This window comes from Osmia bicornis, chromosome 10, assembly GCF_907164935.1.
Source record: "Osmia bicornis bicornis chromosome 10, iOsmBic2.1, whole genome shotgun sequence".
Lineage (NCBI taxonomy): Eukaryota > Metazoa > Arthropoda > Insecta > Hymenoptera > Megachilidae > Osmia > Osmia bicornis.
Window position 1 is genome coordinate 5,398,523 of NC_060225.1, and position 27,354 is coordinate 5,425,876.

General features: G+C 33.9%; 9 protein-coding genes across 15 annotated transcripts in view; 5 read left to right on the forward strand and 4 right to left on the reverse strand.

The window, feature by feature from the left end:
- Positions 1 to 46: 46 nt before the first annotated feature.
- On the reverse strand, positions 47 to 7,230 carry LOC114877217 (vacuolar protein sorting-associated protein 41 homolog). Of its 3 annotated transcripts, XM_029189504.2 has the most exons (15): positions 7,144 to 7,230; positions 6,420 to 6,576; positions 6,214 to 6,351; positions 5,713 to 5,995; positions 5,453 to 5,651; positions 5,209 to 5,363; positions 4,900 to 5,140; positions 4,563 to 4,827; positions 3,969 to 4,484; positions 3,547 to 3,883; positions 3,249 to 3,485; positions 3,125 to 3,169; positions 2,979 to 3,052; positions 2,848 to 2,906; positions 47 to 1,179 (listed from the first exon to the last, which is right to left on the reverse strand). In XM_029189504.2, the coding sequence occupies exons 2-14, from the start codon at positions 6,438 to 6,440 to the stop codon at positions 2,853 to 2,855; spliced, it is 2,565 nt and encodes an 854-aa protein (XP_029045337.1). In that variant the 5' UTR covers positions 6,441 to 6,576; positions 7,144 to 7,230; the 3' UTR covers positions 47 to 1,179; positions 2,848 to 2,852. The 3 variants fall into 3 exon arrangements, 2 of the variants coding, with proteins under 2 accessions (XP_029045337.1, XP_029045338.1); XM_029189505.2 differs by lacking the exons at positions 6,420 to 6,576; positions 7,144 to 7,230 and having other exon boundaries at positions 6,141 to 6,306; XR_003789531.2 differs by lacking the exons at positions 47 to 1,179; positions 7,144 to 7,230 and having other exon boundaries at positions 3,132 to 3,169; positions 6,420 to 6,890.
- On the forward strand, positions 1,454 to 2,841 carry LOC114877230 (ciliogenesis-associated TTC17-interacting protein-like). Its single transcript, XM_046287578.1, has 5 exons — positions 1,454 to 1,477; positions 1,573 to 1,857; positions 1,929 to 2,079; positions 2,147 to 2,379; positions 2,435 to 2,841. The coding sequence occupies exons 1-5, from the start codon at positions 1,454 to 1,456 to the stop codon at positions 2,807 to 2,809; spliced, it is 1,068 nt and encodes a 355-aa protein (XP_046143534.1). The 3' UTR covers positions 2,810 to 2,841.
- On the forward strand, positions 6,979 to 9,688 carry LOC114877223 (EP300-interacting inhibitor of differentiation 3). 4 transcript variants are annotated; one of them, XM_029189520.2, is made up of 8 exons: positions 6,979 to 7,068; positions 7,717 to 7,837; positions 7,920 to 8,012; positions 8,092 to 8,222; positions 8,304 to 8,418; positions 8,493 to 8,783; positions 8,862 to 8,977; positions 9,054 to 9,688. In XM_029189520.2, exons 2-8 carry the CDS (start codon positions 7,726 to 7,728, stop codon positions 9,111 to 9,113), a joined length of 918 nt encoding a protein of 305 aa, XP_029045353.1. In that variant the 5' UTR covers positions 6,979 to 7,068; positions 7,717 to 7,725; the 3' UTR covers positions 9,114 to 9,688. The 4 variants fall into 4 exon arrangements, with proteins under 4 accessions (XP_029045353.1, XP_029045352.1, XP_029045351.1 ...); XM_029189519.2 differs by having other exon boundaries at positions 7,064 to 7,106; XM_029189518.2 differs by lacking the exon at positions 6,979 to 7,068 and adding an exon at positions 7,370 to 7,458.
- On the reverse strand, positions 9,287 to 12,464 carry LOC114877221 (ATP synthase subunit beta, mitochondrial). Its single transcript, XM_029189514.2, has 7 exons — positions 12,303 to 12,464; positions 11,318 to 11,524; positions 10,929 to 11,192; positions 10,510 to 10,853; positions 10,209 to 10,434; positions 9,883 to 10,112; positions 9,287 to 9,812 (listed from the first exon to the last, which is right to left on the reverse strand). The coding sequence occupies exons 1-7, from the start codon at positions 12,406 to 12,408 to the stop codon at positions 9,642 to 9,644; spliced, it is 1,548 nt and encodes a 515-aa protein (XP_029045347.1). The 5' UTR covers positions 12,409 to 12,464; the 3' UTR covers positions 9,287 to 9,641.
- A 131-nt stretch (positions 12,465 to 12,595) lies between these two features.
- Positions 12,596 to 14,892, forward strand: LOC114877222 (uridine 5'-monophosphate synthase). Its single transcript, XM_046287494.1, has 3 exons — positions 12,596 to 13,000; positions 13,092 to 13,568; positions 13,643 to 14,892. Exons 1-3 carry the CDS (start codon positions 12,839 to 12,841, stop codon positions 14,435 to 14,437), a joined length of 1,434 nt encoding a protein of 477 aa, XP_046143450.1. The 5' UTR covers positions 12,596 to 12,838; the 3' UTR covers positions 14,438 to 14,892.
- LOC114877225 (cytosolic Fe-S cluster assembly factor NUBP2 homolog) lies at positions 14,292 to 16,594 on the reverse strand. 2 transcript variants are annotated; one of them, XR_003789532.1, is made up of 6 exons: positions 16,406 to 16,594; positions 16,256 to 16,344; positions 15,860 to 16,081; positions 15,333 to 15,486; positions 14,928 to 15,257; positions 14,292 to 14,380 (listed from the first exon to the last, which is right to left on the reverse strand). XR_003789532.1 is itself a non-coding variant. In XM_029189522.2 (5 exons), the coding sequence occupies exons 1-5, from the start codon at positions 16,514 to 16,516 to the stop codon at positions 15,051 to 15,053; spliced, it is 783 nt and encodes a 260-aa protein (XP_029045355.1). In that variant the 5' UTR covers positions 16,517 to 16,594; the 3' UTR covers positions 14,471 to 15,050. The 2 variants fall into 2 exon arrangements, 1 of the variants encoding a protein (XP_029045355.1); XM_029189522.2 differs by lacking the exon at positions 14,292 to 14,380 and having other exon boundaries at positions 14,471 to 15,257.
- Positions 16,595 to 16,972: 378 nt separating this feature from the next.
- Positions 16,973 to 19,914, forward strand: LOC114877220 (intraflagellar transport protein 56). Its single transcript, XM_029189513.2, has 7 exons — positions 16,973 to 17,129; positions 17,214 to 17,740; positions 18,014 to 18,263; positions 18,324 to 18,533; positions 18,602 to 18,908; positions 18,970 to 19,210; positions 19,277 to 19,914. The coding sequence occupies exons 1-7, from the start codon at positions 17,127 to 17,129 to the stop codon at positions 19,386 to 19,388; spliced, it is 1,650 nt and encodes a 549-aa protein (XP_029045346.1). The 5' UTR covers positions 16,973 to 17,126; the 3' UTR covers positions 19,389 to 19,914.
- A 1,039-nt stretch (positions 19,915 to 20,953) lies between these two features.
- LOC114877216 (prominin-like protein) overlaps positions 20,954 to 27,354 on the reverse strand; it is a 29,034-nt gene continuing 22,633 nt past the window's right edge. The window contains 5 exon segments of the mRNA XM_046287490.1: positions 20,954 to 24,062; positions 24,206 to 24,322; positions 25,442 to 25,531; positions 25,824 to 25,991; positions 26,689 to 26,739. Of these exon segments, the coding sequence (XP_046143446.1) occupies positions 24,050 to 24,062; positions 24,206 to 24,322; positions 25,442 to 25,531; positions 25,824 to 25,991; positions 26,689 to 26,739 (439 nt within the window). The 3' untranslated portion in view covers positions 20,954 to 24,049.
- Positions 25,999 to 27,326, forward strand: LOC123988243. Its single transcript, XM_046287493.1, has 2 exons — positions 25,999 to 26,698; positions 27,119 to 27,326. The coding sequence occupies exons 1-2, from the start codon at positions 26,577 to 26,579 to the stop codon at positions 27,318 to 27,320; spliced, it is 324 nt and encodes a 107-aa protein (XP_046143449.1). The 5' UTR covers positions 25,999 to 26,576; the 3' UTR covers positions 27,321 to 27,326.

Genomic DNA, 27,354 nt, shown 5'->3' on the forward strand with positions numbered 1-27,354 from the left:
GGTAATCTATTTGTTATTTTTAATTTGAATAAACGTGTCAAATAACTTCCATTCGTTTAGACAAAAACGTATTTTAATTATAAGCATTACCACAAAGAAACTCTAAAAATTATCAAACATACAGTTTTAAGAGCGACGTGAAAAATTTATATATTAATTATATTTTACATGTTATTGTTGTTTTATGCTGTAACTTAGAAACAGTATTTACATGGAAACCTAGGTGAAATATCCTAGGTATCAATTGTAATATTACGTATGCAAAGACTGTGTACCGATAAATATTTTTCTTACGTACTACGGAACATACTAAAATTGTTTTATACAGTAATGGCACGTTCTTGTACAAAATACAGAATATTTGATATTGTAACAATCCTATGGAGTTTTTACTGCACATACTAATATATAAATTTGTAAGAAAATTCTTCTATTCGTAAGGATTCATTGCACATAATATAAGTACCTCAACTATTTCTTTTATATTATAATAATTTCATTTTAAAATTTCAGTGCATACATTAGTATGTACAGCAAGTTGTGAGCTTATGATCGATCAGATTTCAAATAAAATAATCGTTTAATGACAATAAAAACTGTTAAAAACTTGGTAGATAAAACATATTCATCTAACATTTTATCCTCATAATTCGTTCTAACCAAATTTCTTCAACAACGAATAAAGATATTATATAAATAAAACAAACAAAATATTCACAAAAATGGCGCACAACAAAATCTAATAGAAAAATATATAATATATAAACAGGTAGATTTATTCGTCGCTAATTAAATCAGGCGTATTTGGAATGTAGCATATGCATGCCTTTCAAGCTATAATCTTTTTCCACTGTTAGACAGTAGAATATTGTCAAAAAAAATATATATATTATGTTACAAATATTAATATTCTTGTATAATAAGTAAATATTTCTGTTTCTTTTTTGTACTTCAGATAATGTAAAACGAACAGCTTTATGTTTTCGAGAGACTTTGATAATATGTTTAAAAAATGAACCTGAAAGGAATACAAAGCCGATAGGCGGTTATTGCATTCTAGTAGAATCCATCGGGCCTCAAGCTCATGAATTTTTAGTACATGTGCAATCTTCGATGTCCATCGACGGTCATTTCGGTGGGTCAAAAGTTACTAGCTCAGCAACATCAAAATTCCATTGCCTGGAAGAAAAAAGAACAGAGTTAGTTCATAATTATAAATTTACCAGAATAGCATTGACAGTGAATAATAATTTCAGATTTGTGTATGATAATGGATTTCACGAAAAAGTCATTTTTATGGGCATTGAAGACAATAACTATTATGTGAAATTAACGCGCACTTGCCCGTGCGATAAATCAACAGAAACCAAAGATTTATCTTTTTGCTCCAATGATAAACTAATAAGCGAAGGAGTCAATATACTGCTTATGCGTTATTTGGCAATTATAAATTATGAAGGAACATTATCCTTTGAAAGTATTACCATAGATGGAGATCTTACTGTATCCAGTTATGTAAGAAAATATAAACTGATGTTAAAAAATTTAGGTAATGAAATAGTTTTTTAACAGACATGTGAACCTAAGGAACAAATGGAAATAGATGGTCATTTTTTGGACGTATATACCATTGAACGTAAAATATACAAACAAGATGGTACCACGTATCTTATAAAAACTTATTTAACACCAAAGGGTAGAATACTCCGGCATAATTGGTTGAATGTGCCTTATATCTTGAGGATTAATCCATTAGCTGATCCGAAGATTCCACAAAAAACAATGAGGATAGAAGCACCATTAAAAGATCGCTGGGAGGAAGACATCGAAATGTTCTCTATATATTTAGATATGAAAGTAAAATACAGTATTAAGTATTTTTTCAATATACAATAATTTGTTCAGATAAAACCTTGTATCGTTAACAGTATTCTAAAACTGCGGAACAAAAGGAGTACTTAGCTGATCACCCGGAAGTAAAGCAACTAATTGCAGATTATGTTCAAACATTGCTTGTTGGTAATCAGTTTGACAACTGGAATAACATTGTATCAATACTTCTCAGACAGGTCACACTTTGTATTTAAATGTATTTCTATGTTATAATAACATATTAACATTGTTTAAATTTTACTGGTCTCCACAGTAAAACCTGCAAATGTGTTGGACTTCACAATTCAACATTTCATAGCATTTTCCAAACATCCTAAGACTTGGGAGACCAGTACATTGAACGAAAATGATGACACTGATGTAAAATCACAGCTGGCAGAAGAAAGATCAAGTACCACTATGTGCAACATCTGTGGATTTTTCATACCTTGCGGTGTTTTAGAAAAAGCTTCTTCAGAATTTGAAGGGGAATGCCAAGAAATTATGGTAAGTCTTTTAAAGCTTAAAATATGCTAATAATTAAAACGAAGCTTAATTTTAGAGTTCCGATGATTCTGCACAATCTACTCATGTGGAAAGTTCGAATGAGAGTAGGACTGAAGTACAAGAAAAGACCGATACTTTAAATGAAATAAGTACAAAAGAACAAAATATCGTCTACGATACCACTCTTCCAGAACAGGAGAAAACTTGCGATCGATGTGAAACTACTATGAAAATTTACGACAATTATCAAGTAAAATTTTATTATATTTACGTTGAAATTTTACGTTATGATTATTCAATTATTTTAATTTTTAGCCTTCTCCTAAATGTCCAGGATGTCTTAGAACATTCAAAATATGTAGAAAATGTTCTGCCATTGATAAAATATTACAAAAATTGGAACATTAAAATTTATATACAGAGGATGTAAAATTTTTTATAAAGATTTGGTAACTGCTTAAATTTTACCTGTATCATTTTTTGCCCGGTGATGAATCCTTTTGTGAATTACATATAACGCAATTTTCCTGGGAAATAAAATTAAAATATGTTAAATTGTACCAAATACTTTACACATTGTCTAAAACTGAGATACGTACCACTACTTCGAAGTTCGGTAAACAATCTTCGTGAAACGAATGTTTACAATAAAATACAACTAAATTCCTTGGTTCTGTAATAAATAACATAATCAAAATAAAGCTAGTGTTGAGTTTAAGCATACTTATATTATTTTATTAGATACCTCTTACAATTATTTTCCTATGGCAAGCTCCACACATTTGATCATCTAATGAAGAAAAGTATCATAATCATTAATACAAATATCACCATTATAATTTCTCCATTTATAAGTTTTTCGTACCAACCATCTATAAATATTCCTTTCTGGTGGCATTTAACCAATCTTTCGTGTAAATTAAAATAATCGCTAGATAAAATTTTTTTGCAACCTTCTTGTACCGAAACTTGAAGATTATAATCGCACATCATTTTAACTAAAGCGTTTTTCAATCCAGGAATTTCTAGAGTTGGATCTATCCTTTTAACCATAAGCCTAGGATCGACATATGTGCCTATTTTCTGAAGGAGAAATGTGATTGCCTCTGAAAGAAAGTATATTAATTTAGTATAATTCTAAACTATACCATTTCTTCTATTACTTACTGGGCTTATCTACGGAATAATTAATTAAATCCTTCCATAATTCTTCATCGTCGTGTTCTTGACAGAACGCGATCGCACTTTCCATATCATTTAGTTCTCTCGTCATAAGTGCTAAAGCTTCGGAAGTATTCCCAATTCTACCGAGCAAATATACCATTTCCGGATAAAATTGTCGTTGACTACAAATATCTAGCGCTTGCTGAATCGGATAATTATCAGAACGGCGTAAAAGTGGTAATAATTTATCCCGAGAGTAATCGGCATAAAGTCGGACCAACAGACCATGGTATTTGCCTTTTGAATCTTTCATATTCGTTTTATCTAATGCATCTAAATACTGATACAAATAATTGTTAAAGTATAATTATTAAGAAACATGAATAATAATATCTATTTTCAGATACTTTTTTATTATATCTTACCAAATATAAATATCGATGATTATGCTGCAATTTTTGTACAACAATATCAGATGGCACTCTAATCTTTTCTAATCCTTTGTCTTTATCCTTTTCTAAAAAAAATTGTATAGCACGTTCTGCGTCTAAATCCATTAAACCTTCTATCATGTCATATACAGTATTATACAGCTGATATTTTTGAATAAGTTGAAATACATCTTTGTGCCTCAATTTTAAATACATAGCCAATGCTTTGTCATATTTTCCATCATGAATATATAAAATAGCTAAAGCCTCTAAAAGCACGTTTTGTCGTTGATTATGCAGTAAAAGGTGTTCTAGAACACCATTTACAACAGCTGCAACTTTATACAACTTCGGAGACCACTCTTTGACTAGTTGAAGAAATCCGTCGGGATCCATTTTCAGATATTCATACAAAACCATCTCGTAAATTAATGGATCTAACGTCACGTCACCTCTTGGAAGATACGAAGAAATTGATCGTAATTGATGAACTCTTGCAAATTTATATACCTGTAACAAAATAGCGTCAATAAAATCCTAATTAATACCAAATATCATAGTTCAATTAGTTTAATTAATAATATTAACTTCTTCTTCCCACAATTTTTTATCCTTTCCTAAAATTTTCAAGCACAATTTTCCTGCTTCATCATATTTTCCGCAAGCTAGCAAATGATCTAAATATACACGGCCGACATTAACTAATGTGTGTCTTTTACAATTTTTGCCATTATTTATTGTTACTGCTTCTAATGCTTGTTCAAATTTTCCATGACTTAAAAGCCATTCAATTCTGTCATCAGCATCATATAAACTAGCTACAACAATATCCTTTGGACTTACAATAAAAAACCTAAATACAAATGTATAGAAATAAGAACATTTTTAACCAGTATGATAAAAATAATCCGGTTAAATGAAATACCTGTTTTCTTCTTTTAAACAGTCTAAATGATAATCGTTGCAACTATATTCTTTATAACCACGAAGTGTAAGAGAACTTGTACAAACAATAGAGAAATCCTGATATTTCGGTTCAACAACATGTAGCATTGGTCGTTGACTCTTTCCATTTTCATCAAATTCCTTCAAACATCCTAATAATACTAACTGATTTTCTAAAGGAGCAATACCAGAAATGTAAAAATCCACTTGAAAAGTTGAAACTAAAATTAAAATACTATTATTCATTGTACTCTCATGGTTTGTTCACATTTCATCGCAAACTTTATACCTGGATCTACAACATATTCTGGCAGATCTCTATTCACCATCTCTTGTATCGATCTTTTTCTAATTTGACAAATTCGTACTATGTCAACCCAACCGATTAATAACGTTCGATCGTCTGACCATCGAAGATTACATCGATAATGTTCTGGTAATGCGCTAAAATAGAATTATCTAATTAAGGATTATTCCACTCTTGGAAACTTGTAATATTTTAAACAAATATTATACATCATTTTTTTACTCACTCGGCAGACCTAGACCACTTAATAAGACCTAGCGAACATCTGGCATTTAAATCATAAACCCTAACACCAATGTCAGATGCCCAAGCTACAAAATGTCCAATCCATGCAACTGATCTTACTCCACCTTCTGCTTCGCACAATACAGTTACTTTCATTCTGGATAAAAAGGTTTTCTCATACAAAGCCAATTTATCATCTCCTGAAAGTATTAATATTAGTTGCTCGAATGGATTTAAGAAGGCATAAATCAAAATAACTACCTGTAATAAATCTTCTTCCACTACTGCTTTTATAATAATTTGGATCTATAGCTATACTTTTGACTGATCTACCCATACTCATATTATGGTTATTTTCAGTACTATAAAGACCATATATAAAAACCTTTCCATCATCGCTGCAGGATGCAATAAAATCTCCATTGTGATCTATAGAAATTTGATTGACAGCAACCGTGTGTGCCTGTAGACTTTTGGATTGGATATTATTTCCCTGATGGTCTAAAAGGTGTATTTTACCCCAATGAGTGCCCAGGCATAGGAACTAAAAAATTTAATTGCTATAATACATAATTGTTATAACATAAATGGTTTATAAGTTACAGCATCAAATGACTTGTTTGAATCAAATGTACTCGAAAAGTACTGTACAAAACTTTTATTGTATGATCTAAAGAAAGTGGCTTAACCTCCATAGCATGAAAGCATTGAATCAGCTTCACCAAAAAATTTGTGCAAATATTAGGTAATTATATTTCACACCTTGGGATGCACTGCAATGCAACTAGCTGCATCATTTTGCAATATATCCTCCAAATCATTTCGCATCCTAACATATTTCAGCCTTGGTTCTATTTCGTCTATTTCCGAGTCTGAATCATCCTGGTTATTTTGTTCTTCCTATAAATTAATTTCATTCGGTTAACGTCTAATGTCCTTTTTTTTAAATCGGGAATGAAATGTAATACCTTATTTGAAGTATTTTCCATGCCCGTTTTTATTAAAATTCTTCAACTGAATCAAAACTCACGAACGTTCGTAACCATGAACTGTCAAAACCTTTTTCAGGGATGCGTTTCACTTATTTATATGCTGCGAATTGCTTTCTCACGTCCCGTTTTGACACTTGTATTTTAAATCAGTAAATTAAAAAACAATTATAGCAAATCTATTACATGAAAACCTTATTTTGTAAGGAATTGTATAAAAGCACGATCATGTTAACCAAGTACATCAGTTCGAAAATATTAGTATATATCTACAGTTCACAAGAGTCCATAACTGCGAAAAGACCAATTTTCGTTCTTCACGCATCTCCAGTACGCATCTTCGCCCTGATTGGCGATACTCCCAAACGAAGTGGAAAGCGATTAGCGGAGAGCTCGCTGTGTTCCCCCACCACCTTCCAACCTGCGCGTCGCAGTTATGGACTCTGGTGAACTGCGGTATATATATATATATGTATATATGTATATTCCATATAATAGTGACGAAAGGTTAATGTCAGTTAATGCTAGGTTTACTGATAATTATGTTCGTCATTATCCTTTGTCACCATTTGTCACCGACTGTAACCAATAAGGATAATGCGTATGATACCTAGAGAAATGGAATAGAGTGAGAACGTGACCTTGACTCGTTAACTTCTCGTGAAAGTATTATATGTATATATTTTTCACAAGAGAATAGTACCGTCGGATGACCAAATTTTGGTTCTGTCTGCGCATGTTGGCTCTGATTGGTTCTGCCACGCTCCGCTACCAAGATAACATGCATGCGCCTTACGGTAGCCACGCTAGGCAAAAAGTATACCCGATGATCATAAACTTGTGAATTATGATTCACTACCTCTGTCCTATAATAAGCCGTTCCTATATTAGTATATTTTGTCCACCGTGTATATGGCGAATGTAATGGGAAGTAAATTATGGTGGGGTAGCGCTATTGGTGGGGGAACTTTCTGAGTTCAGTCGAGCTGCGCAAAATGATACTATTCTCTTGTGAAAAGTACAGTACTTATAATTGTTATCATTATATTAACAATAAAGAAAATCTAAATTGTTTTATTTAACGTTAATTGTAACTATTGAAAATAATTGTTTCCGTATTTATAATATATTAACATTAAGAGTAACGAAACACTTTGAATTTTGTTCTTTTACAAATATTGAATATGTACTTTCGCCAGTGTTAAATAGAAACAAAAGAATCATTGTTAATTTTTTAATTTAATTGTTGTACGTTACTGTTGATACAATTGTTCAGCGGAAAAGAATGTCCAGAAACAATTCTACCACGAACGGATCGCTCAGACGATCACCCCGACGATCACCCCAAGAACGGAAAGAAATTTTAAGAAAAATTATAACTGAAACTGAAGTTCTTCGTAAGATTTCAATCTATTACTTATAGTAATGTACTATACATTATAACGGAAATAAATCTTATAGTTAATTTATATTTTACAGAAGAGGCAGTCACTGATAACACTATACAACAGTTGGAATCATGCATGGAACAAACAGATGATATCAACCAAGAAACTAGTATAGAAGAAAAAAGTATATAGTGTTTAGATATTTCTATATGCTGTACATGTTTTCAAATATGTATTCTTATTTTATGGTATGTTATTTTCAGTACATAATCAAGAAGAAGTATTATTAGATTCTGAAGTAATGAACATGTCGTCTAAAGTTTTAAAACAATGTACCAAGTCTTTAACAAGACGCATGTCCTCGTATAATCATGTAGAATTTGCTAAAAGAGTGGTATAAAAATATTATACATATTTTCATTCTTATTGTAGTTAATTATTTATCTGATATTTACTGAATACTTGTTTGATTTAGGTAAAATACGTAAAACAGCTTCCGGATATTGAATCAGAAACACCAGACTGGTCACTTTTAGAAGCAAAAGTTACAAAATGTTTCAAAAGAACACCCCAGTACAGCACATTACTAGGTTTTATTCCATTGATAAAATGTGTATAATTATGCTAAGAAATAAATGTTTTACATATTTCTTTTATGGTGTAGGTACTTTAGCACCATTGGAAAGGAAGGAAATTATTAGAAAAAAGCCAGCAGCTAAAGAAGCTCAAGCACAAATAAAAAGACCAGATAATGTTGTAGCAGTTAATAAAGAAGAAGAAGGTTTAGAACAAACCGTACGAGTGCAACAATTTATCTCTCGATACTGTAAGACTCACCGTAAACCAATTGATTTCTTTCGATTAGTTTTACATCCAAATGATTTTGGAAAAAGTGTTGAAAATATTTTGCAAGTATCTTTTCTCGTTCGAGATGGAAAAGTTAAAATAACAAAAGGTATTTTCACTTGATTTAATTAGTGAAAAAACTAATTCCTATTCTGTTGCGCTTATTTAAAAATTCTTTTTTTAACAGATGACTCTAATATGCTTGTTGTTCAACCATGTACCAAAGAAATAACAGCTCAAACAAAACTACAGAATATGCCTAATATTCAAAATGTGATTTCTCTGGACATGGAGCAGTGGAAGGTTATATTATTATTAATGTTTTCGAATTATATACGCAGATTATTTTTATACTAAATGAGGTTATTTTACATTTCAGATTCTGAAAGGTGTTTATAAATTAGAAAAACCGATGCTTAATTTTGATAATAAGGCATGACACAATTTGAACATTATTTATATTAAGAGTTAACAGTATTATGTGATATCGCGGTATTTTAGAGATGTGAATATTTTTGTATACCTAAAAAAGAATTTGTATGTCTATTTCCTTACTGAATTAAAAGTATTACACAAAAACGAAGGATCTTTTAAACTGTACATACATCCATATGTTTTTGTAAAATTTTTATTACCTCCTAACATATACTAAAATGTTGAAGTATATGTTAATAACAATGTGATTTACTGACTCGACTTATGAATACTGAAAACATCAGTGAACAGAATTATATAAATTTATACAAAATTGTTCACGATGTTCTCAACAATTTTGTATGCCTTCTTGTGAATTTCTGATTAACAAAAAACAATCTTCTAATATTCGTTCAGCAACTTTGATCGAAGATACTTATACTCCTGGATAGAAGCCAACACTATAATAGATATAAAAGAAATAGGCTTGTATTATTAGAAGATCGTTTTAATTATTTTTTTAATGACACGATTACGATGAACACGAGTTCATTTATTTGGCCAATGATTCTGCCTTTGCTACTACTTCTTCGATTGGCCCGACCATATAGAATGCGACTTCTGGCAGATGATCATATTCACCACCTAAGATTTTTTGGAATCCTTTAATAGTTTCTTGTAGTGGTACTAATTTGCCTGCATGACCGGTGAACACCTCGGCAACCTAAAGAAAAAGAATGATTAAAATAACACTGAAAAAACTTTAATATGAACAACCATACACGCTTACATACCTGGAATGGTTGAGACAAGAACCTCTGGATCTTACGCGCGCGCGCTACAGTGAGTTTGTCTTCTTCGGACAATTCGTCCATACCTAAGATAGCAATAATATCTTGAAGTGATTTGTAATCTTGCAGAATTTTCTGCACGCCACGAGCAACGTTGTAATGCTCAGCACCGATGATGTTGGGGTCCATGATACGGGAAGTAGAATCGAGCGGGTCGACAGCAGGATAGATACCTAAATGTTATCGTAGAACAATTTAAATTTTTTCTAAAACATTTATCGATTTTTATTAAAAACTTATTAAATATAAGAACGATTGTGCGTAGTTACCAAGTTCGGCAATAGCTCGAGACAATACGGTAGTAGCGTCCAAATGAGCGAAGGTGGTGGCGGGTGCGGGATCTGTCAAGTCATCAGCAGGTACATAAATAGCCTGCACAGATGTGATAGATCCCTTTTTCGTTGTCGTAATACGCTCCTGCATACTACCCATATCAGTTGCCAAAGTTGGCTGATAACCTACAGCTGATGGAATACGACCCAACAAAGCCGATACCTTATAAAAGATAATAAACGATTAGTAGGATTTTGATTTTGTAATTGTAATATAACAGAGTACGTTAAAACGTACTTCCGAACCAGCCTGAGTAAACCTGAAAATGTTATCAATAAACAGCAGTACATCTTGTCCTTCTTGATCACGGAAATATTCGGCAACGGTTAAACCAGTCAAGGCAACACGAGCGCGAGCGCCCGGTGGTTCGTTCATTTGTCCATATACCAGAGCTACCTTGGAGGTCTTATCTTTCAGTGAAATTACACCAGATTCAATCATTTCATGATACAAATCGTTGCCTTCACGTGTACGCTCACCCACACCAGCAAATACAGAATAACCACCATGGGCTTTGGCTACGTTATTGATCAGCTCCATAATCAATACAGTTTTACCGACACCGGCGCCGCCGAACAAACCTATTTAATTCAATAAATATTAATTAATGCTTGTAAAATAAATCGTTGAATACAGTTATATGAAAGAAATTTTACCAATCTTTCCTCCCTTGGCGTAAGGAGCAAGGAGATCTACAACTTTAATTCCAGTTACCAGAATCTCCTGCTCTACAGACATGTCTACGAATTCGGGAGCATCAGCATGAATAGCTGCAAGTTTGTCAGTAGGAATGGGTCCACGTTCATCAATTGGTTCACCAATAACATTAATGATGCGACCCAAAGTCTCTGCACCAACAGGGATACGAATAGGGTATCCAGAATCCAAAACAACATGACCGCGTACCAGACCTTCGGTACCTATATATTTGCATCAAATTATTACAAACTGTAGAATAGTTAAGAGAAAATATTAATTCATATTCGTTTCAAGTTTCAATCATATTGGGTTATATATCTTTTATAAAAATTTTAAATGAAATTACCATCCATAGCAATGGTTCGTACTGTGTTCTCTCCCAGATGCTGAGCTATCTCAAGGACCAGCCTGGGAGAGCGATTTTGGACTTCCAGGGCATTGAGAATTGGTGGAAGATAATCGTCAAATTGTACATCAACAACAGCACCGATGACAGCTACAACTTTTCCTTGTGCACCACCCTTAGAATTAGCAGCTTTGGCATAATCCCTACCTAATAATTAATAAATAAACATCATATCAAAAAGTATGTAATATTTATTTTTGATTCAATTAATATCTAGTTGAATTTTATAAATAATAAACTTATATAAAAATAAGCGCAGGTAATATCAACAAAAACTTAACAAAATATTAGATAATTCTGATCAAAGTAAGTTACATAATACAAACTGGGTGTACATTTCATAAAAAAAGATAAATTATGACATTCTTTGTTATATGAATCTTTATAATCATTGAAATTTTATTACAATAAACATTAATGATCGTTTGTGTACGATGCCTAAGAAATTTGTATCGAAAAGCACGTCTTGTCCACGAGACATCAGTGATAGTGGTACAAAAAAGTTGAAAAAAATTGGTTATACTATAGATATTAATATTCAAAAAGGATAAATAGAATTTGTATAGATTTCATATTATCAGTGATAGATTGTGATCGTATTAATAAATCATTTCAAATAATTTAAAAATTAGTCGGTGACCTTAATGCCGCCATGTTGGCACAGTGGTATTACCACTGCAGTTCGGCTGAATAACACAGATTATATAATCAATAAAGTACTTCTTCTCGACAATTATGTGCGATCGAAGAAAAAAGATGTTAACTCAATGAAGATAGAAGGAAATGATGATAAAATGTGACCAGTACTAACAATTATAACTTTCTGATTGCAGTACAACGAAGCACAGCACAAATTCTGGCTAAGAATATAAAAAAGAAAATGTATTAATGAAGTTCGAAATATTATTTCTTTCGTAATACTTACTGTTCACTGACAGTGCTCCTGAAATTTTAGCAACTTCATTTTGAAGAAGGGTGGGTTTGACGGCCCTTAGGGAGCCAACAGCTGCTTTCGACACGGCACTCAACATTTTAACCGGCCAACTGAAGAAACGCGACCGGAATGGTTTCTAATTCATATAGACCGTGCCCTGTACTATTTGCGCATGCGCAGTACATAATTTTATCCTTGCGCATACGTTCCACGCAACTTCTATACCGGATCATTGCACCTTCCTGCAAGCCGTATTTTTAAAAAACGATTTTCGGTCGCTACCTTAAGTCATCATTGTATTGGTGAAAATTATTCGCTCAATGAATACTCGATTTTTTGCATAATTACATAACCCACAAATGTGAGACTAACCTATATTTTGTATACAAAATTGTATACAAACAATTTTAGCGTAAAAGAATAAAAATACTTTATCATTAACATATCCAGTCAACCATAATTAGTGCAATATCCTTTCATGTTAGGGTTATTTTTTCAAAGTGTGGATTTATAATAAAAACACTAACATGTCAAAAACTTTATACACAATGGACGCTGAATTAAAAGAATTGGCTGTTTCACTTTACGAAATAAATGCATTAAAGTTTGGAGAATTTGAAACTAAAATCGGTTTAAAAACTCCAGTATACTTTGATTTACGAGTAATAATCTCGTATCCAAAAGTAATGGTAAGGTTTGTCAGTTCGCTAGTTACAAGTATTTGTTACATTTATATAAAAATTTAATTAAAATTTATATTTACTATTGTATGTTATGTAGGCTCGTTTGGCTAAAACATTATGGAAACTTTCAGAAGACTGTTCGAAAGTAGATCAGATTTGTGGTGTTCCCTATACAGCTTTACCAATAGCCACTTTAATATCTGTTGATACTGACATTCCTATGTTGATTAAAAGGAAAGAAGCAAAAACATACGGTACAAAAAAGATGGTAGAAGGTCATTTTAAGCAAGGAGACCACTGTATAATTATTGAGGATGTGGTTACTAGCGGTAGCAGTATCCTAGAAACTGTACAAACCTTAAGAAAAGAAGGTTTAAAAGTAACAAAAACTCTTGTAGTAATTGACAGGGAACAGGGTGGTAAAAAGAACATTGAAAATCATGGAATTCAAATGAAAAGTCTGTTCACAGTTACTAGATTGATGGCATACCTTCTAGAGACTAATAAAATCAAACCATACATTGTAAAAGAAGTAACTGACTATTTGTTGAAATACCAAGCACCTATTGTTTTTGTTCAAGGTAAAAATTGTTATTCTAACAAACTCAGTATTGATTAAACTTTAATAACATAAATTTTTCATTTTAGACATTCCAGAAAAAACGATTAAAGACCCCGTTTCACGTTCGTGCAGCCAAAGCTAAAAATGAAATTGCAACCAAGCTTTTTAATTTAATGGAAGCAAAACAATCCACCCTATGTTTAGCAGTGGATTTGACTAAAGTGGACGCGATTTTAGAGTTGGCAGACTTAATAGGGCCGCACATTGTGATTCTAAAAACGCATGTTGATATAATAGAAGATTTTAATAACGATTTTATAAAGCGCTTGAAGGAATTAGCTAAAAAACATGATTTCTTAGTGATGGAGGATAGAAAGTTTGCCGATATCGGTAACACAGTATCCTTGCAATATGAGAAAGGCATTTATAGAATAGTAGAATGGGCAGATATTGTTACAGTACATGCCGTTGCTGGTCAAAGTATCATCGACGGTTTAAAACAGGGTTTGAAACATGTAACTGAACCACGTGGTATTTTTATATTAGCAGAAATGTCTTCCAAGGGTGCTTTGACGAGCGGTGAATACGCACAAAACGCGGTGTCCATCGCGCAAAGTTCGGATATGGTAACCGGTGTCGTTTGTCAATCAAACATTTTCTCGACTTTAGGACTTGTCCAATTGACACCTGGAGTAAAGTTGTCGAAAAGTTCCGATAATTTAGGACAGCAATACAATACTCCAGAATCGGTTATAAATTCTGGGGCCGATTTAACTGTAGTCGGTAGAGGTATTACCGAAGCACAAGATAAATTAGCTGCAACGCTGGAATATAAAAAGGAACTTTGGACAGCTTACGAGAAACGAATATCGAACCAATAATTTTAGCTATTCCTCAAATAACTAACATTACGGTATGAGGAAAATATATATTCTTTTTATTATTTTTGAAAATATGTGCGCAGCATTTAAAAACTGTAATTAATTAGGTAACAATTAGTCTTTTTAGACTGTAAATAGAACGATACGTAAATTTACAAAGATTTCAATGTATATATATTATACAACGATACATTGATCTATTCACAGTTTTGTACAAAAGATTCAAAATATATTCACATGTTCCCGTTAACCCTGATACAGTATAATATGTCCATGTGGTATTATATAAAAATCGTTATATTTATACCTGTACACTGTACCTCTTTTGTATAAAATGCGATTAGATTAATCTTTTTTTCTCAATCTCATAGATTATGTGTATAAAATATAAATATTTTACAATGTTACGTGTATGCTACACTGTCATGAAATACATATATATTTTCCATAATGAACTCCGTGTTTACCGAAATTAATTTATGTCACCTACCATAACACAATAAAAAAATGCATTACATTACTGCTCTCAAAGGACCAAAGTGAACTGTAAAATTATGAGCAAGTATTGTATTTCAGAAGAAGTTCTAGAGTTGTATAATTCAAACGTTCACTCCTATGCTTCTTTGCTCTTGGTAAGTTCTTCGACTAGTTTCCGAAACACCTGCGCTACTTGACTATCCGGGAATGTCACCAGAACACTCTGACCTGTTTCTGCTAGTTTGCCAACTTGAGGATCAATGGGCACTTTTGCTAGAAATGGTACATTTACCATTTTCGAAAGAGCTATTCCTCCACCCGCCGAAAATATATTTGTACATTCCTAAAATTGTTATTCTTTGTAGAGTGAATGAAATCTAGTTGTACAATACAAATAGCTTAGACACTGTATACAAACCGAACAAGATGGACAGACAAAACCACTCATATTTTCGACTATACCAAATATGTGAATGCCAGTTTTTCTACAAAATGTTATTTCCCTCAAGACATCATCTACTGCAACTGCTTGCGGGGTAGTTACTATAAGTGCACCATCACATTTAACATTTCTGTAACATATTATTTCTTAATTATAATAAAAAATTATAAATCATTTAGTTTCATCTATCATTATATCACTATAGTATCATTATATCATTATATCACTCAGTACTAGTAATATTTCCTCATGCCAGTATAGGTTTCAAAGAAATGTCTGAGCTTATCAATCTTATGACCAATCGCTTATCTAACTAGAGTTATGTTTCGTTTGAACATCACATGATTATTAATCATAGTCACATGTGAACAGCCAAAAGCACATGACACTCTTAACTAGAGATTTACAGAACAAAACATCGTATTGTTTTCTATTATATGTCAGAAACATATATGTAAAATGATAAGTGAATAAAAATAATCTGAAACAAAATCTAATGTTACCTCAAGTTTTCCATTACTGTGATATGCTCATCTGATGTTCCTGGTGGTGTGTCAATGATCAAATAATCGATATCTTGCCAAACAACATCGTTTAAAAATTGTTTAATCATTCCAGTTTTTTTTGGACCTCTCCAAACGACGCTATCATTTTGATTTTTTAATAAAAATCCTATTGACATGACAGCCAGCTTTTGTTCTTTGTCTGCAAACACTGGGATCCATCTAAAATAATAAAATAATGTTAATATTAAGGAAGTATCAACAACTAAGTACAGTTCCTATTCAACACAGTATATTATATACAAAAATTGAAGAAACGCATGAGTATCAGATAAAAATTTTAGAATGATTTTATGTGTCAAAGAAACATCTTTTTATAGAAGTTACGTTATGTACCCATCAGAAGACTGATGAACATCTCTGCCCTCCAAGTTTAACAGGTAAGGTACGCTGGGTCCGCATAGATCAACATCTAGTAAACCTACCTATAACATTTTTGACAAGTAAGCAATCTAACCTAAAACAATAGAAAATAAAAGAACTCACTCGAAACCCTGACTCCTTGAGTGCAAGGGCCAATTGTGTGCTAACTGTTGATTTCCCAACACCACCTTTACCAGAAAGCACTAATAAAACATGTTTGACACCTTCCAACATTACGATAAGAAATGTATAAGCACCACCGGCGATGTAACCTCGACGACGGTCGGACGCATTCTGATTTATATCATGTTTTGAAACATCAATTTAAAGAGAGATAATTCTTGCGGAAGCTTAAAATAATGCAATTAAAATTATTTTTAAATTTGTCCAGCCTCAAGATGGACAAATTTTCACAAACATTTTTTACAGATGAAATATTCATTGTTATAAACATTTAGTTTAAATTTAATAATAATACAAATATAAATATTTCATGACATAAACTTGAATTTTTTATATACATATTCTTGTGGAAATAATGCAAAAAAATAAAACATTGCCAAATTTTGAATAAAACTATTATTTAAATTCTACCGCTACTAACTAAAGCGACATCTACAGATAATAATCGAAGAATTTAATTTGAAACTATTCAACATAAAATAAGGATTTTCACAGATATTTTTAATAGAAGGATTGTGTTACGATTAAAAAATTCTTTTTCGTAGAATTAAGATTTTAGCGTAAGTATGTATGTACAATTTATTCCACTGTATATTTTACGTTTTCAATCCTCCATAGTAATCAATATATTGATGTATCTGTTAGCAACAGATGCCTAAAAATGGTAAACATTACATTGTGTGTTGTATTTTCATTTTTTAATTGTTACTATTATTAATATTCTAAAAATCATTTTAAACTGTAACAGATATTGTCAAGAGCTAAACCGGTCTCTTCTGAGGGAGTGAAAAAATCAGCATCAGAGAAAAAGATTCCTAAATTAGAAGAGTTCTTGGAGAAGCGTGATTATACCGGTGCTTTAACGCTTTTAGAATTCAACAATGCTTCAGAGAACAATTTAAGCTCTGAACTATGGATGGGTTATTGTACTTTCCACCTGGGCGACTACAAACGTGCAGCAACGATATACGAAAATTTGAGGAAGAAAGATCAAGTTCCAACATATGTATCCACAAATTTAGCATGTTGTTATTTCTATCTTGGAATGTACCCTGAATCGCAACAAATTTTGGAGGATGCTCCGTACAGTAAACTGAAGAATAGACTATTATTCCATTTAGCTCATAAAATGGGCAACGAACCAAAATTAATGGAGTACAATCATATGCTGGAGGATGTAATCGAGGATCAACTATGTTTGGCATCTATTCATTATCTTAGAGCTCACTATCAAGAGGCAATTGATGTATATAAAAAGATTCTATTAGATAACAGGTTGTTACATTGTTTTTTATCTTTTCTGATAAGTAGGTAGAATTTTGATAATCTAAATCACGTCATTATTTAGGGATTCAGATAGTGATAGTTCAGATAGTATCGATGAGAATATGATTAACAGAAAATCAGATATCCGTTTAATCAGAGTGTTGCATGATTCCAGGTACCCACCTTCCTCCTAATCCTATAATTTCCAACATGGTTTCTCTAAATTTACTATGGAATTACTACACATCATATACAAAAATAAATATTATCTTTCTTTTGCAGGGAATATTTTGCATTAAACGTGTATGTTGCTTTGTGTTATTACAAACTAGACTACTATGATGCAGCTCAAGAAGTTCTTCAAGTTTACTTGCAGAAGTATCCTGACAGTGCAATTGCAATTAATCTAAAAGCATGCAATCATTTTCGACTGTACAATGGTACAGCTGCACAGAATGAAATGAAGCAATTACTAGAAAAAATGTCCAATTCCTTCAGCTTCAGTCATGACTTGATAAGACACAATACAGTTGTACGTAACAATCTGAATTTACCTAGTCTTAAGAAGTATAATAAAAATGAATGTTTGCAGGTATTTAAAGGTGGAGAAGGTGCCTTACAGATTCTACCGAATTTAGTGGATGTTATACCAGAGGCTAGGCTCAATTTAGTAATATATTATTTGAAACAAGACGACGTGCGAGAAGCGTTCGAATTAATTAAAGATCTCGAGCCAGCTGTGCCACAAGAATACATCTTAAAAGGAATAGTTAATGCAGTGATGGGACAAGAAACTAATTCCGTAAGCTTCAATAGAAATCAATCTTTTGTTAATTAATTGAAGAAATTAATAGTAGAATTATTTTCCAGCGTGACAATATAAAAACTGCACAACAGTATTTTCAACTAGTGGGTTCCTCTGCATCAGAGTGTGACACCATACCTGGTAGACAATGTATGGCTTCTTGTTTCTTTCTATACCGTCAATTCGAAGATGTCTTAGTATATCTAAGCTCCATCAAGACATACTTCTCTAACGAGGACAACTTTAATTTTAATTACGCCCAGGCACGAGCAGCAGCAGGTTACTTTAAGGAGGCTGAAGAGGCTTTCCAGAACGTTAGAAATGAAAGATACAAAAATGATTACATCTATATCAGCCTCTTGGCACACTGCTGTGAGTAGTATAGTATTATATCAGATCCTACCAATATATCATTCGCATTTTTTTGCTGCAGATATAATGAATAAGAAACCACAACTGGCTTGGGATTTGTACTTGAAAATGGATACCTCAACAGAGTCATTTAATCTATTACAATTAATAGCGAATGACTGTTACAAAGTTGGTGAATTTTGGTATGCTGCTAAAGCGTTTGATATGTTAGAACGTATGGATCCTAGTCCAGAAAATTGGGAAGGGAAACGCGGTGCTTGTTGTGGAACGTTTCAGTATATTGTGGCTGATAGACAACCAAAGTATGTTCCTTCTTTATTTTTTGAATATCCTTATACGATAGTTCATTTATCTATTTTTTTTTACAGGGAGTTGTTACCCGAAATCATCCAACTTCTCAAGAATACTTCTAATTCACAAGTGGAGCAAATTATTCGAGTAATGCGTAAATGGGGTAAAGATAACAGGATTAATTGCTGATGATGAAAATCGAGAGGTTTTTGGCCGACGTTATCGTTGCATTATCAAAAGTGTCCTTATCGTACAGTAAATATTCGTACAGTAAATACTAACGTGTTTGATATGTGTACACAAATTATGTGTATGAATTTTGATAGATAGACGTACGAGAAATATTTGCGTGTAAAATTCTATACGAATGACATTAACACGTACCGTTAATGATTTAATATAAAATAGATATATTTAAACTGTGATACACTCATTTTATAATAATAATATAATAATAATATTAATAATCATCGTAATAGCAATAATAATTAAATTTTAACAAACACAATCGGTGAATTGTAAAAACACCATAATCAATGGCATACACCACATACGCATACTTGCACATCTCCGATCAAAGATTCGACATTCTTCGGAACAGAATGGATTTTTCGAAAATTGCACGGGATTATATTTCCTCGATCATTCGATGCAATTTTCTAAAAACAATTCCGATGGAATGGCTTGCTGAAGTTCAGCGAAAGAAACGAAGGACAAAGATTGAGCAGACACGAGAATGCAAGGAAACTCTCGAACGATACTTTTGAAAATATAAATACATCTACATCGAAATCATCAAAAACTCGTACACATGTCACCCATCGATAGTTAACGCTTTCAACTTAAACACAGTTTAATTTGTCATTTTCAAATCTGTCAGAAAACGACTAAGGTTTAATAATTGTTTGTCTACTCTTTAGCGAAGACTACTACAAGTAAAATTGTACAATAATATACATGATTATTTTGTCAGAAGCCTGGGTGCATTCATGGAACTAAATACAATTTAAAAAAGAATCTAAACTATCAATGGGAGAGTCGACTGCTATAAGTCTTCAAAAATCTCAACTTATGTTCCGTCGTTTTTTTCCCAAAAGGCAGTAAAAAGAGTTTTCTTTCTTTTTTTTTTTCGCACGCCTTAAACTTTACTTTTCGCGTCTCTGAACGTAGAGAAGGAGTGCCTAGTATCAAATCATCGCTACGTTTTTCCATATAAAAATAGCACCAGAAAAAAGGGTTCTCGGGATGCCTTCCAACGGCATGTAAGATTACAATTTTCATCACTCGTGCTTATCACACGAATGTTCACACGGCACTCGTTCTCCGGCTAGTTACATACACTATACGAGACATTAGTTAATATAGTCCACCGGATAAAATAGAGACGACACAGTAATTCGATTATTACGTTCCTGTACCTTTCTCTCATTCTTCCTTTACAGAGAAATAAAATAACAGAGAAACAGTAACGAAACATCACGGTTCCTTGGTTTCCATTAGTGACGTGCGACCCGACTAGTCGGGTCGGTTCGACGAACATCGTGCGGACTCGGGCGGGTCCGATACATCCATGCAGTCGGGTAGCCCGACTTCTTCGGGTTCGATCGGGCTCAGTCGGGCTGATTCGGACGAGCTCCCGCGGGCCTCGGCCTGCGACCCAACTCTCATGTATTTGTTAATATTTGCAATAAGCATGTGCAAAATCTGTTTTATATGGAATTTTGGAATAAGATAATTTTTACTATGTGGAAAAATCCATGTCACCTGTATATTTATTTTATACAAAATAGATTTTGCACATGCTTATTGCAAATATTAACAAGTACCGCGGGAGCTCGTTCGAATCAGCCCGACTGAGCCCGACCGAACCCGATTTTTTCCGAATCCGCCCGAGCCCCGTACTATCGGGTTCTCGCACATCTCTAGTTTCCATACATACGATGACGATGATATTGCGTCCTTTGAACGTCGATATTACGCTAAAAACGTTAGCTTACTTTCCACTATGCTAAATTGTGTACGTAAATACATTAATGATAGAGCGGAAAATCGTCTTCTTACTCTCGTCAATTTCTTTCTTTCTTACATCTCTCCTTACATTATTAAACAGTCATTCAGAAATATGTTTCCCTTTCACACGATCCTCATTTACTCCTTGCTATCGTTATCGTTAAAAAGACTCGAATGATTTTGTGCTCCCACGTTCTCGCATCTTTATACAACAAGAGGGAAGTACATTTCTTTTTTTTTTTGCTGTTTTTTGTTTTTCGTCTTTTGGCAATCAGCTAACAGTCGATCAAAGACAGTAGCATGGGCGGCGTAATCTACCGTACAATGTTAACATTAAAACTCGCTGTTCGCCTGGCAACGACTACGACGAACAATTTCTCTACGATAATGCAACATCCTTACGTGTTTCTGTAGCACGGTATTGTCTACAGTTCAATCGAAAGCACGTGGGAAACATCGTCGAAATTGAATCTACGAAGAAGAAGTTTCAGATACCAAACGGTAGAAGTCCATTTCTGATGGATACTGAAACTGTAAGACGTTTCAGGATCCAAGTTAAATAGCTTCTTGTCAGTCGACGATTCAACTCCCTGAAGTATCTAAATGTAAAACTTGAAACGTGCTTATAACTCGTTACATTAACCCTTTGCGGTTTATTCAACCGAGTTCCCTATCAGAAATCAGATATTCATTGCACCTTTGAACGTGGTCTTACCGCAAAGGGATTGCTTCCCTCTAAAGACACTAAAGCTCTCAAAAAGACTTTCATTCAAAGAGGTTTTAATTATTCCTTAAACGTTCTATAACTTACAAACAACGAATCTAACTAGCAGAGAATCTTATTCTTTCGCCGTTAAAAAAAAAAATAGAAAAAAAAATATTGAAGATCTATCAACCACAGCGGATGTTGCATCTGTTCACCAAAAATATTCTCGCGTCGCGTAGATTCAACATAACGCTTACAACGTCTCTATGCGACGTGTAAATATTCCTCTAGGTGCTTATACATCGGTAAATTACACGATAAAGTTAATAGTAAGAAACAAAGAACGTCTACTTAAAGGACCATTTACATAGAGTATTTTGTGACGACGATCTTGCCAAGAAACTATCTTCCATCCTTAAGAAATCACTGTTCCCGTTAATGGGAATTTAAATGGAAGTTAGTCTCAGGATTTTTACCTTACAATTACCGAACGATCCTCGGCAAGATCGAGGACGACGATGAATCGTGAAATTCGAACGAACGTGACAGAGTGTAACGTTCAAATTTCACGGGCCATTCGAAGAAATTGTCGTTTGGCATTTACATATGGCGTTGTTTAGTGCTCGAAATTCTGACGAATCGTTTCGTCGAGTCGCTTGTTCGCTCGAAGAACGTTCACGCATATAATTTTTTTCTTTTTTAGAGACCATGCGATCGACGCGACGTTAAACCCGGTGCTTTACATGCTTCAATTACTCGACTCGACTCGTTCAAGACGGCAGTGTAATTTGAAGTGAACAGAATTTCATGAACGAATCTGTAAGCGGCTAAATCTAGATCTATACACAATAAAACACCGAGATATTTAATATTAACTCCTTGCTGTCGACGCTTAACAACGCATCCTCCAATGTTTAAACACCGGAAATTCTTGAATGATCTCATGAAATATTTAGATCAAGAACGATTCTGCTTATAATATTAAGAGTAAAGACATCGATATAGAGAAACAAATTGGTCCACGCAAAGAGTCAATATTCGTCGTAATTAGATATTTATTATTTCTAACGAAGAAATTTATAGAAACGTTGATACGTTTTCGAATCGATCGCACAGTCTCTTCGTAACGACGGCTCATTGACGTCTTGGCGTAGGGTCATTGTCACAATCGTTTGTTAATTCTGTGTATTTCCTTATTTTCTTGTTCCTGTTGTTCCTTGGTAGGCAGTTCGCGTACAAGACAGTGAAAATTCATAAGACACAAGCGGCTGAATTATATACACGTTCGCTACTTTCTGAATAGACAGGTTTTGTGTTCGGTGAAATAGAAGCGTACGCCAGTGGGTCAATAAGGGAGGCACGATAATGAACTTTCATTAATACTGATTAATGCAGACGATGATTTCAATCCTGTGTGTGAGCGTGTGAAACTAGGAACTAAATGCCGGATGAGAAACTGAGCTTTCAGAGAAATTTCTTTGTAAAGCATTAGGATGATTATTCTTGAAAAAAACGATAAAAGAACAACGAGTCTTCTAGAGTCACGATTAAACTTGATGCATGTAAATCCTGAAGACAAATTGAATAAAAAAAAAAGATAATCATAATGGCATTCTCATGAGAGAAAATGGTTATAAACGGTGGTAAATAATCAGTCGTGTTAAAAATCGATTGTCCAACGATTAACATAGCACAAACGATGCAAATCATCGCTTCATTACAGTTCGTCTAGTAATAATAATAAAATAAAAGAAAGACATAAACGAAGAAAACATTGTTGCGCTAATAAAAAGGCTGTCGAGTTGCAGAAAACCATTCGACACAACGTAACGTCACTTTCGCGATGTCTAAATAATAATTACTAAAGAAAACGAATCGCACACATTGATCACACTACTTGCACTCGCCGAAGGATCCATTTAGCCTACCTCAGTCTGTATTAAACTTGGTCTTTCATTGATACCGCCGTTCGCACGGTCCGTGGCACGCTCAAATAGAAACGCTACAATTAAACGTAGTCTCGCCTGCACCTGGACTTCTCTTTCTTCCTGAGTGTCCTCCTGTAACTGCGAGTGAGACTGTGAGTAGCGACGCTACTCAGCGCTAACTTTGTGCATGCCACGGCACTTGTTTCCTAATTTGTGTCCCTGAAAAATATATAAACCGTATTATCTCTAAAAATACATTCACCCTAAGACTATATGGATCATTGAGACAGTTTAATCTAAATTTCATCTCTATCTTCTAAATCCCAGTCCACGTGGAACCACTGAAGTCTCGTGAAACTCACCCTGGCCCAGGATAGTAATAATAGGGGGGTGGTCGTTCGTACTCTGTGCTCAAAGGCGGAGGAGCTGCTGCGGCTGGCTGGTAACCAGGAGGTCCACCATTAGGAAAATCACAGTTTCTGGAAATAACGTTGATCGTATTAGTCCAACTACATTACGCTTATCAATTATAACTTATTCTATATTTTCTTCGTCAGACGCGAACAAAATAAAGAAAAAAAAAGACAAAATTCTTGAACATTAAAGGAAGTTATCACTGGCAATAGCGCACGTATGCCTTAGCGAACAAACGAATGACGAAGCTGCTGAAGCAAAATGAAAGTAAACTTTATGTACCGTGAATGTCCTGTAGAAAAATAAACGAGACTTCATCTCGAGAATCAGACATGCTGTTCTATTTTTCAAATCACCTACGTACATTTGAAACTGAATGAAAGACAGCCATGTCTTTTGTATTCTCACTCGACCTACTTGTTTCATTTTTTTTTAATTATTATTATTATTATCTTGTCCGGCAAAAAGCTTTAGCGAAGCTATTGTTTGCCACGCAAACGATTCGAACAAAAGATAGGAACGAAAAAAAGGAGAACGAAGTACGGTGACACATTTGATAACAAATCTGTCTTGCGACTTACGTGCAGAGGCGTTTCGAGAGACGCGAGAAGTTGCCCCCCCGCAAGGTTCCCACTCACCTGGAAATAACCGGGAAAAAAAGCGTGACCATCGAGGTTGCATGACATGTACGGGATGGGATCAAGTAAAATTGCAAATAGAATCAAGAATAATTTGAACACTCGATTCTTTCGTAACAACTTTACCGATATCTCCAATGAAATTAGAATCTGGATTATAAAATGGATTAAGTACTTACTGAATATGGATCAAGTTTCAATATTATCTTGATTTTATTAAGTATCCATGCAAGCTTCTATTCAGACCTTGATCCCATCCTCGCGTTTAATTCGAGCGTTTTTATAAAGACAAAAAAAAAAGAAAAAAAAAATAGAAAAAGAAAAAAAAACATGAGAGGAGAGAATGCATAAAGAAATGTCGCGTAATGAGTGGGAACCCTGCTCACCGGTGAAGGGAGAAGAGAAATGAAAAACAAAAATATTGGTGGCAGTAAGAGACCAAAAATGGTCCCGAAACAGAGGAACCGAGTGAACAGAAAAATTGCATAACGTGTCACAGAAAGCGGAATTTATGATTTTCGCTCCGAGATTAATTTCAAGACTTACTGCGCTTCTATCGATATGCTAAAGACTTTATTGTGAGGTTCTGTTTTGGAGGGGGCGGTAGATTCGTGGCTTCGCCACGAAGGGGTTGAACTGTAAAATAAACCATAGGTGAACTAGTGAAAAACCGGAGAGAAACGGAAAAAGGATAGAGATCGTCGTTTTTTCTTAATATATCCCTGAACGATCACAGGATATCGTTTCAGAGAATCAATTATTCCTGAGGTGTTTTACACATTTTTTTTTTTTTTTTAGAAAACGATGACAGTTTCTTTCTTATACGAGAAATGTAAGAACACGATCGAAGTGGAATGATTGGAAAGAAAATCTGCTCACGATAGAGCTTTCTATCTCGTATCACGAACTTGTCAGTTCGGACACTTACTTTGGCGCTACATCGGAATATCTTGAATAGTGATGATGGTAATGGGATGTGCTTTGATGGGCATCCGCTACCCTTTCTCGCTCGCTGTATCCACCTGCTGGTCCGTCGTAGCTTTCGTACTTGGCGTATGGGTCTCTACTATGAGACACGTATTTCTTGTCGTGGACACTGCAATTAAAAGGTACACTTTAGTCCGGATAATCGTCGCTCGTTTACGACTCGACATGCGAGTTAGAGGAAATTATACTGTTCGCTAAAGCTGTTTCTGCGTGTTAAGTGGGTAATTAACGTCCTAAGTAGCTTTGTAGACTCGCATCCACTTTACTACTGTGTGTATGTACTTTTGTATGCAAGGAAGTTTCAAAGCTGTTCATTTTCATATCAATACTACTGTTAGTAATACAATAGAGATATTCAACACCTTCTGGAGAAATGATCTGTATTTCCAATTTATCTGTTTTGAAGCAATAAGAAGGATCTAGTCAAGAAGATGTTGAAAGAGGAAATTATCAAGGTACAATTATATTGAAATTAAAAAATGATACTGTAGGATCCATAAGAAATATTTAACTTTCAATGTAATATTCTTTGTAAGAAATATTCTTCAACGTGTTTTTTGATCCCACAATATTTCAACCAAGGTGCTCGTTGTACTAAAGCTTCAGGGTGTTCCATGCAATCAGAGAGATCTACTGGACCTATCTAAATGAATTCTTGTGAGATGTGTGATTGAATTTGGGATAGTGAGACTAAATGGATCGTGAAAGAAACGGTTGGCGTTGTGTCCAAGGATGTACAGGACATGCGATACAAAGAACAGAATTCTGCATGCGAGCAATTTGGCTTTTCTTCGTTGTATACTTACTGAGTAAGGGGTATGTTATCCCTGTCTGCATACGCGTCATACAAATATTCACTGGAACGGAGCGTGTTAGCGGTTAGATTCCAACAACCATTCCACACATTAGACAGCTACTTTAACTTAATATAAACTACAGCATTGGAAACACGAGCAGGGATTCGATTGTTACATTAAAAAAAAAAAAAAAAAAAACAAAATCAGAATATTTCAATGAAAAGTAGAATTAATACAATTGAATTCCTGCCGCAAGAGAACATATTTTCCATTGGACTTCTTACTATTTTCTTGTTGCATTTTTGCGCGCGATTGACAGGATCAATGATTAGTTAATAGGGCACACAGAAGTGACTTATGATTTAAGTTTGTCGATTTGCACGAGATCGCGCGAGATAATCACGAGATTCGCTAATTAAGGATCATTCATGCCGACTAGAAAACTGAAAGATGTTGCAAGCGCGATTAAATGCATGCTTTTGGATATGTATGGAAGCTCGATTAACTACCAGACCGAAGACAGAAGACTCAACAATTGCTACAATAAGGAGTGGTCAGAATTTGTTTGGCGAAGAAATGAGCGGAGAGATAATGGAAGCGATTGTTTTCGAGTGAATGTTATGAGTATTTTAATAAACTAAACTTTTTCAACGGTAACGATATTAACTATTATCT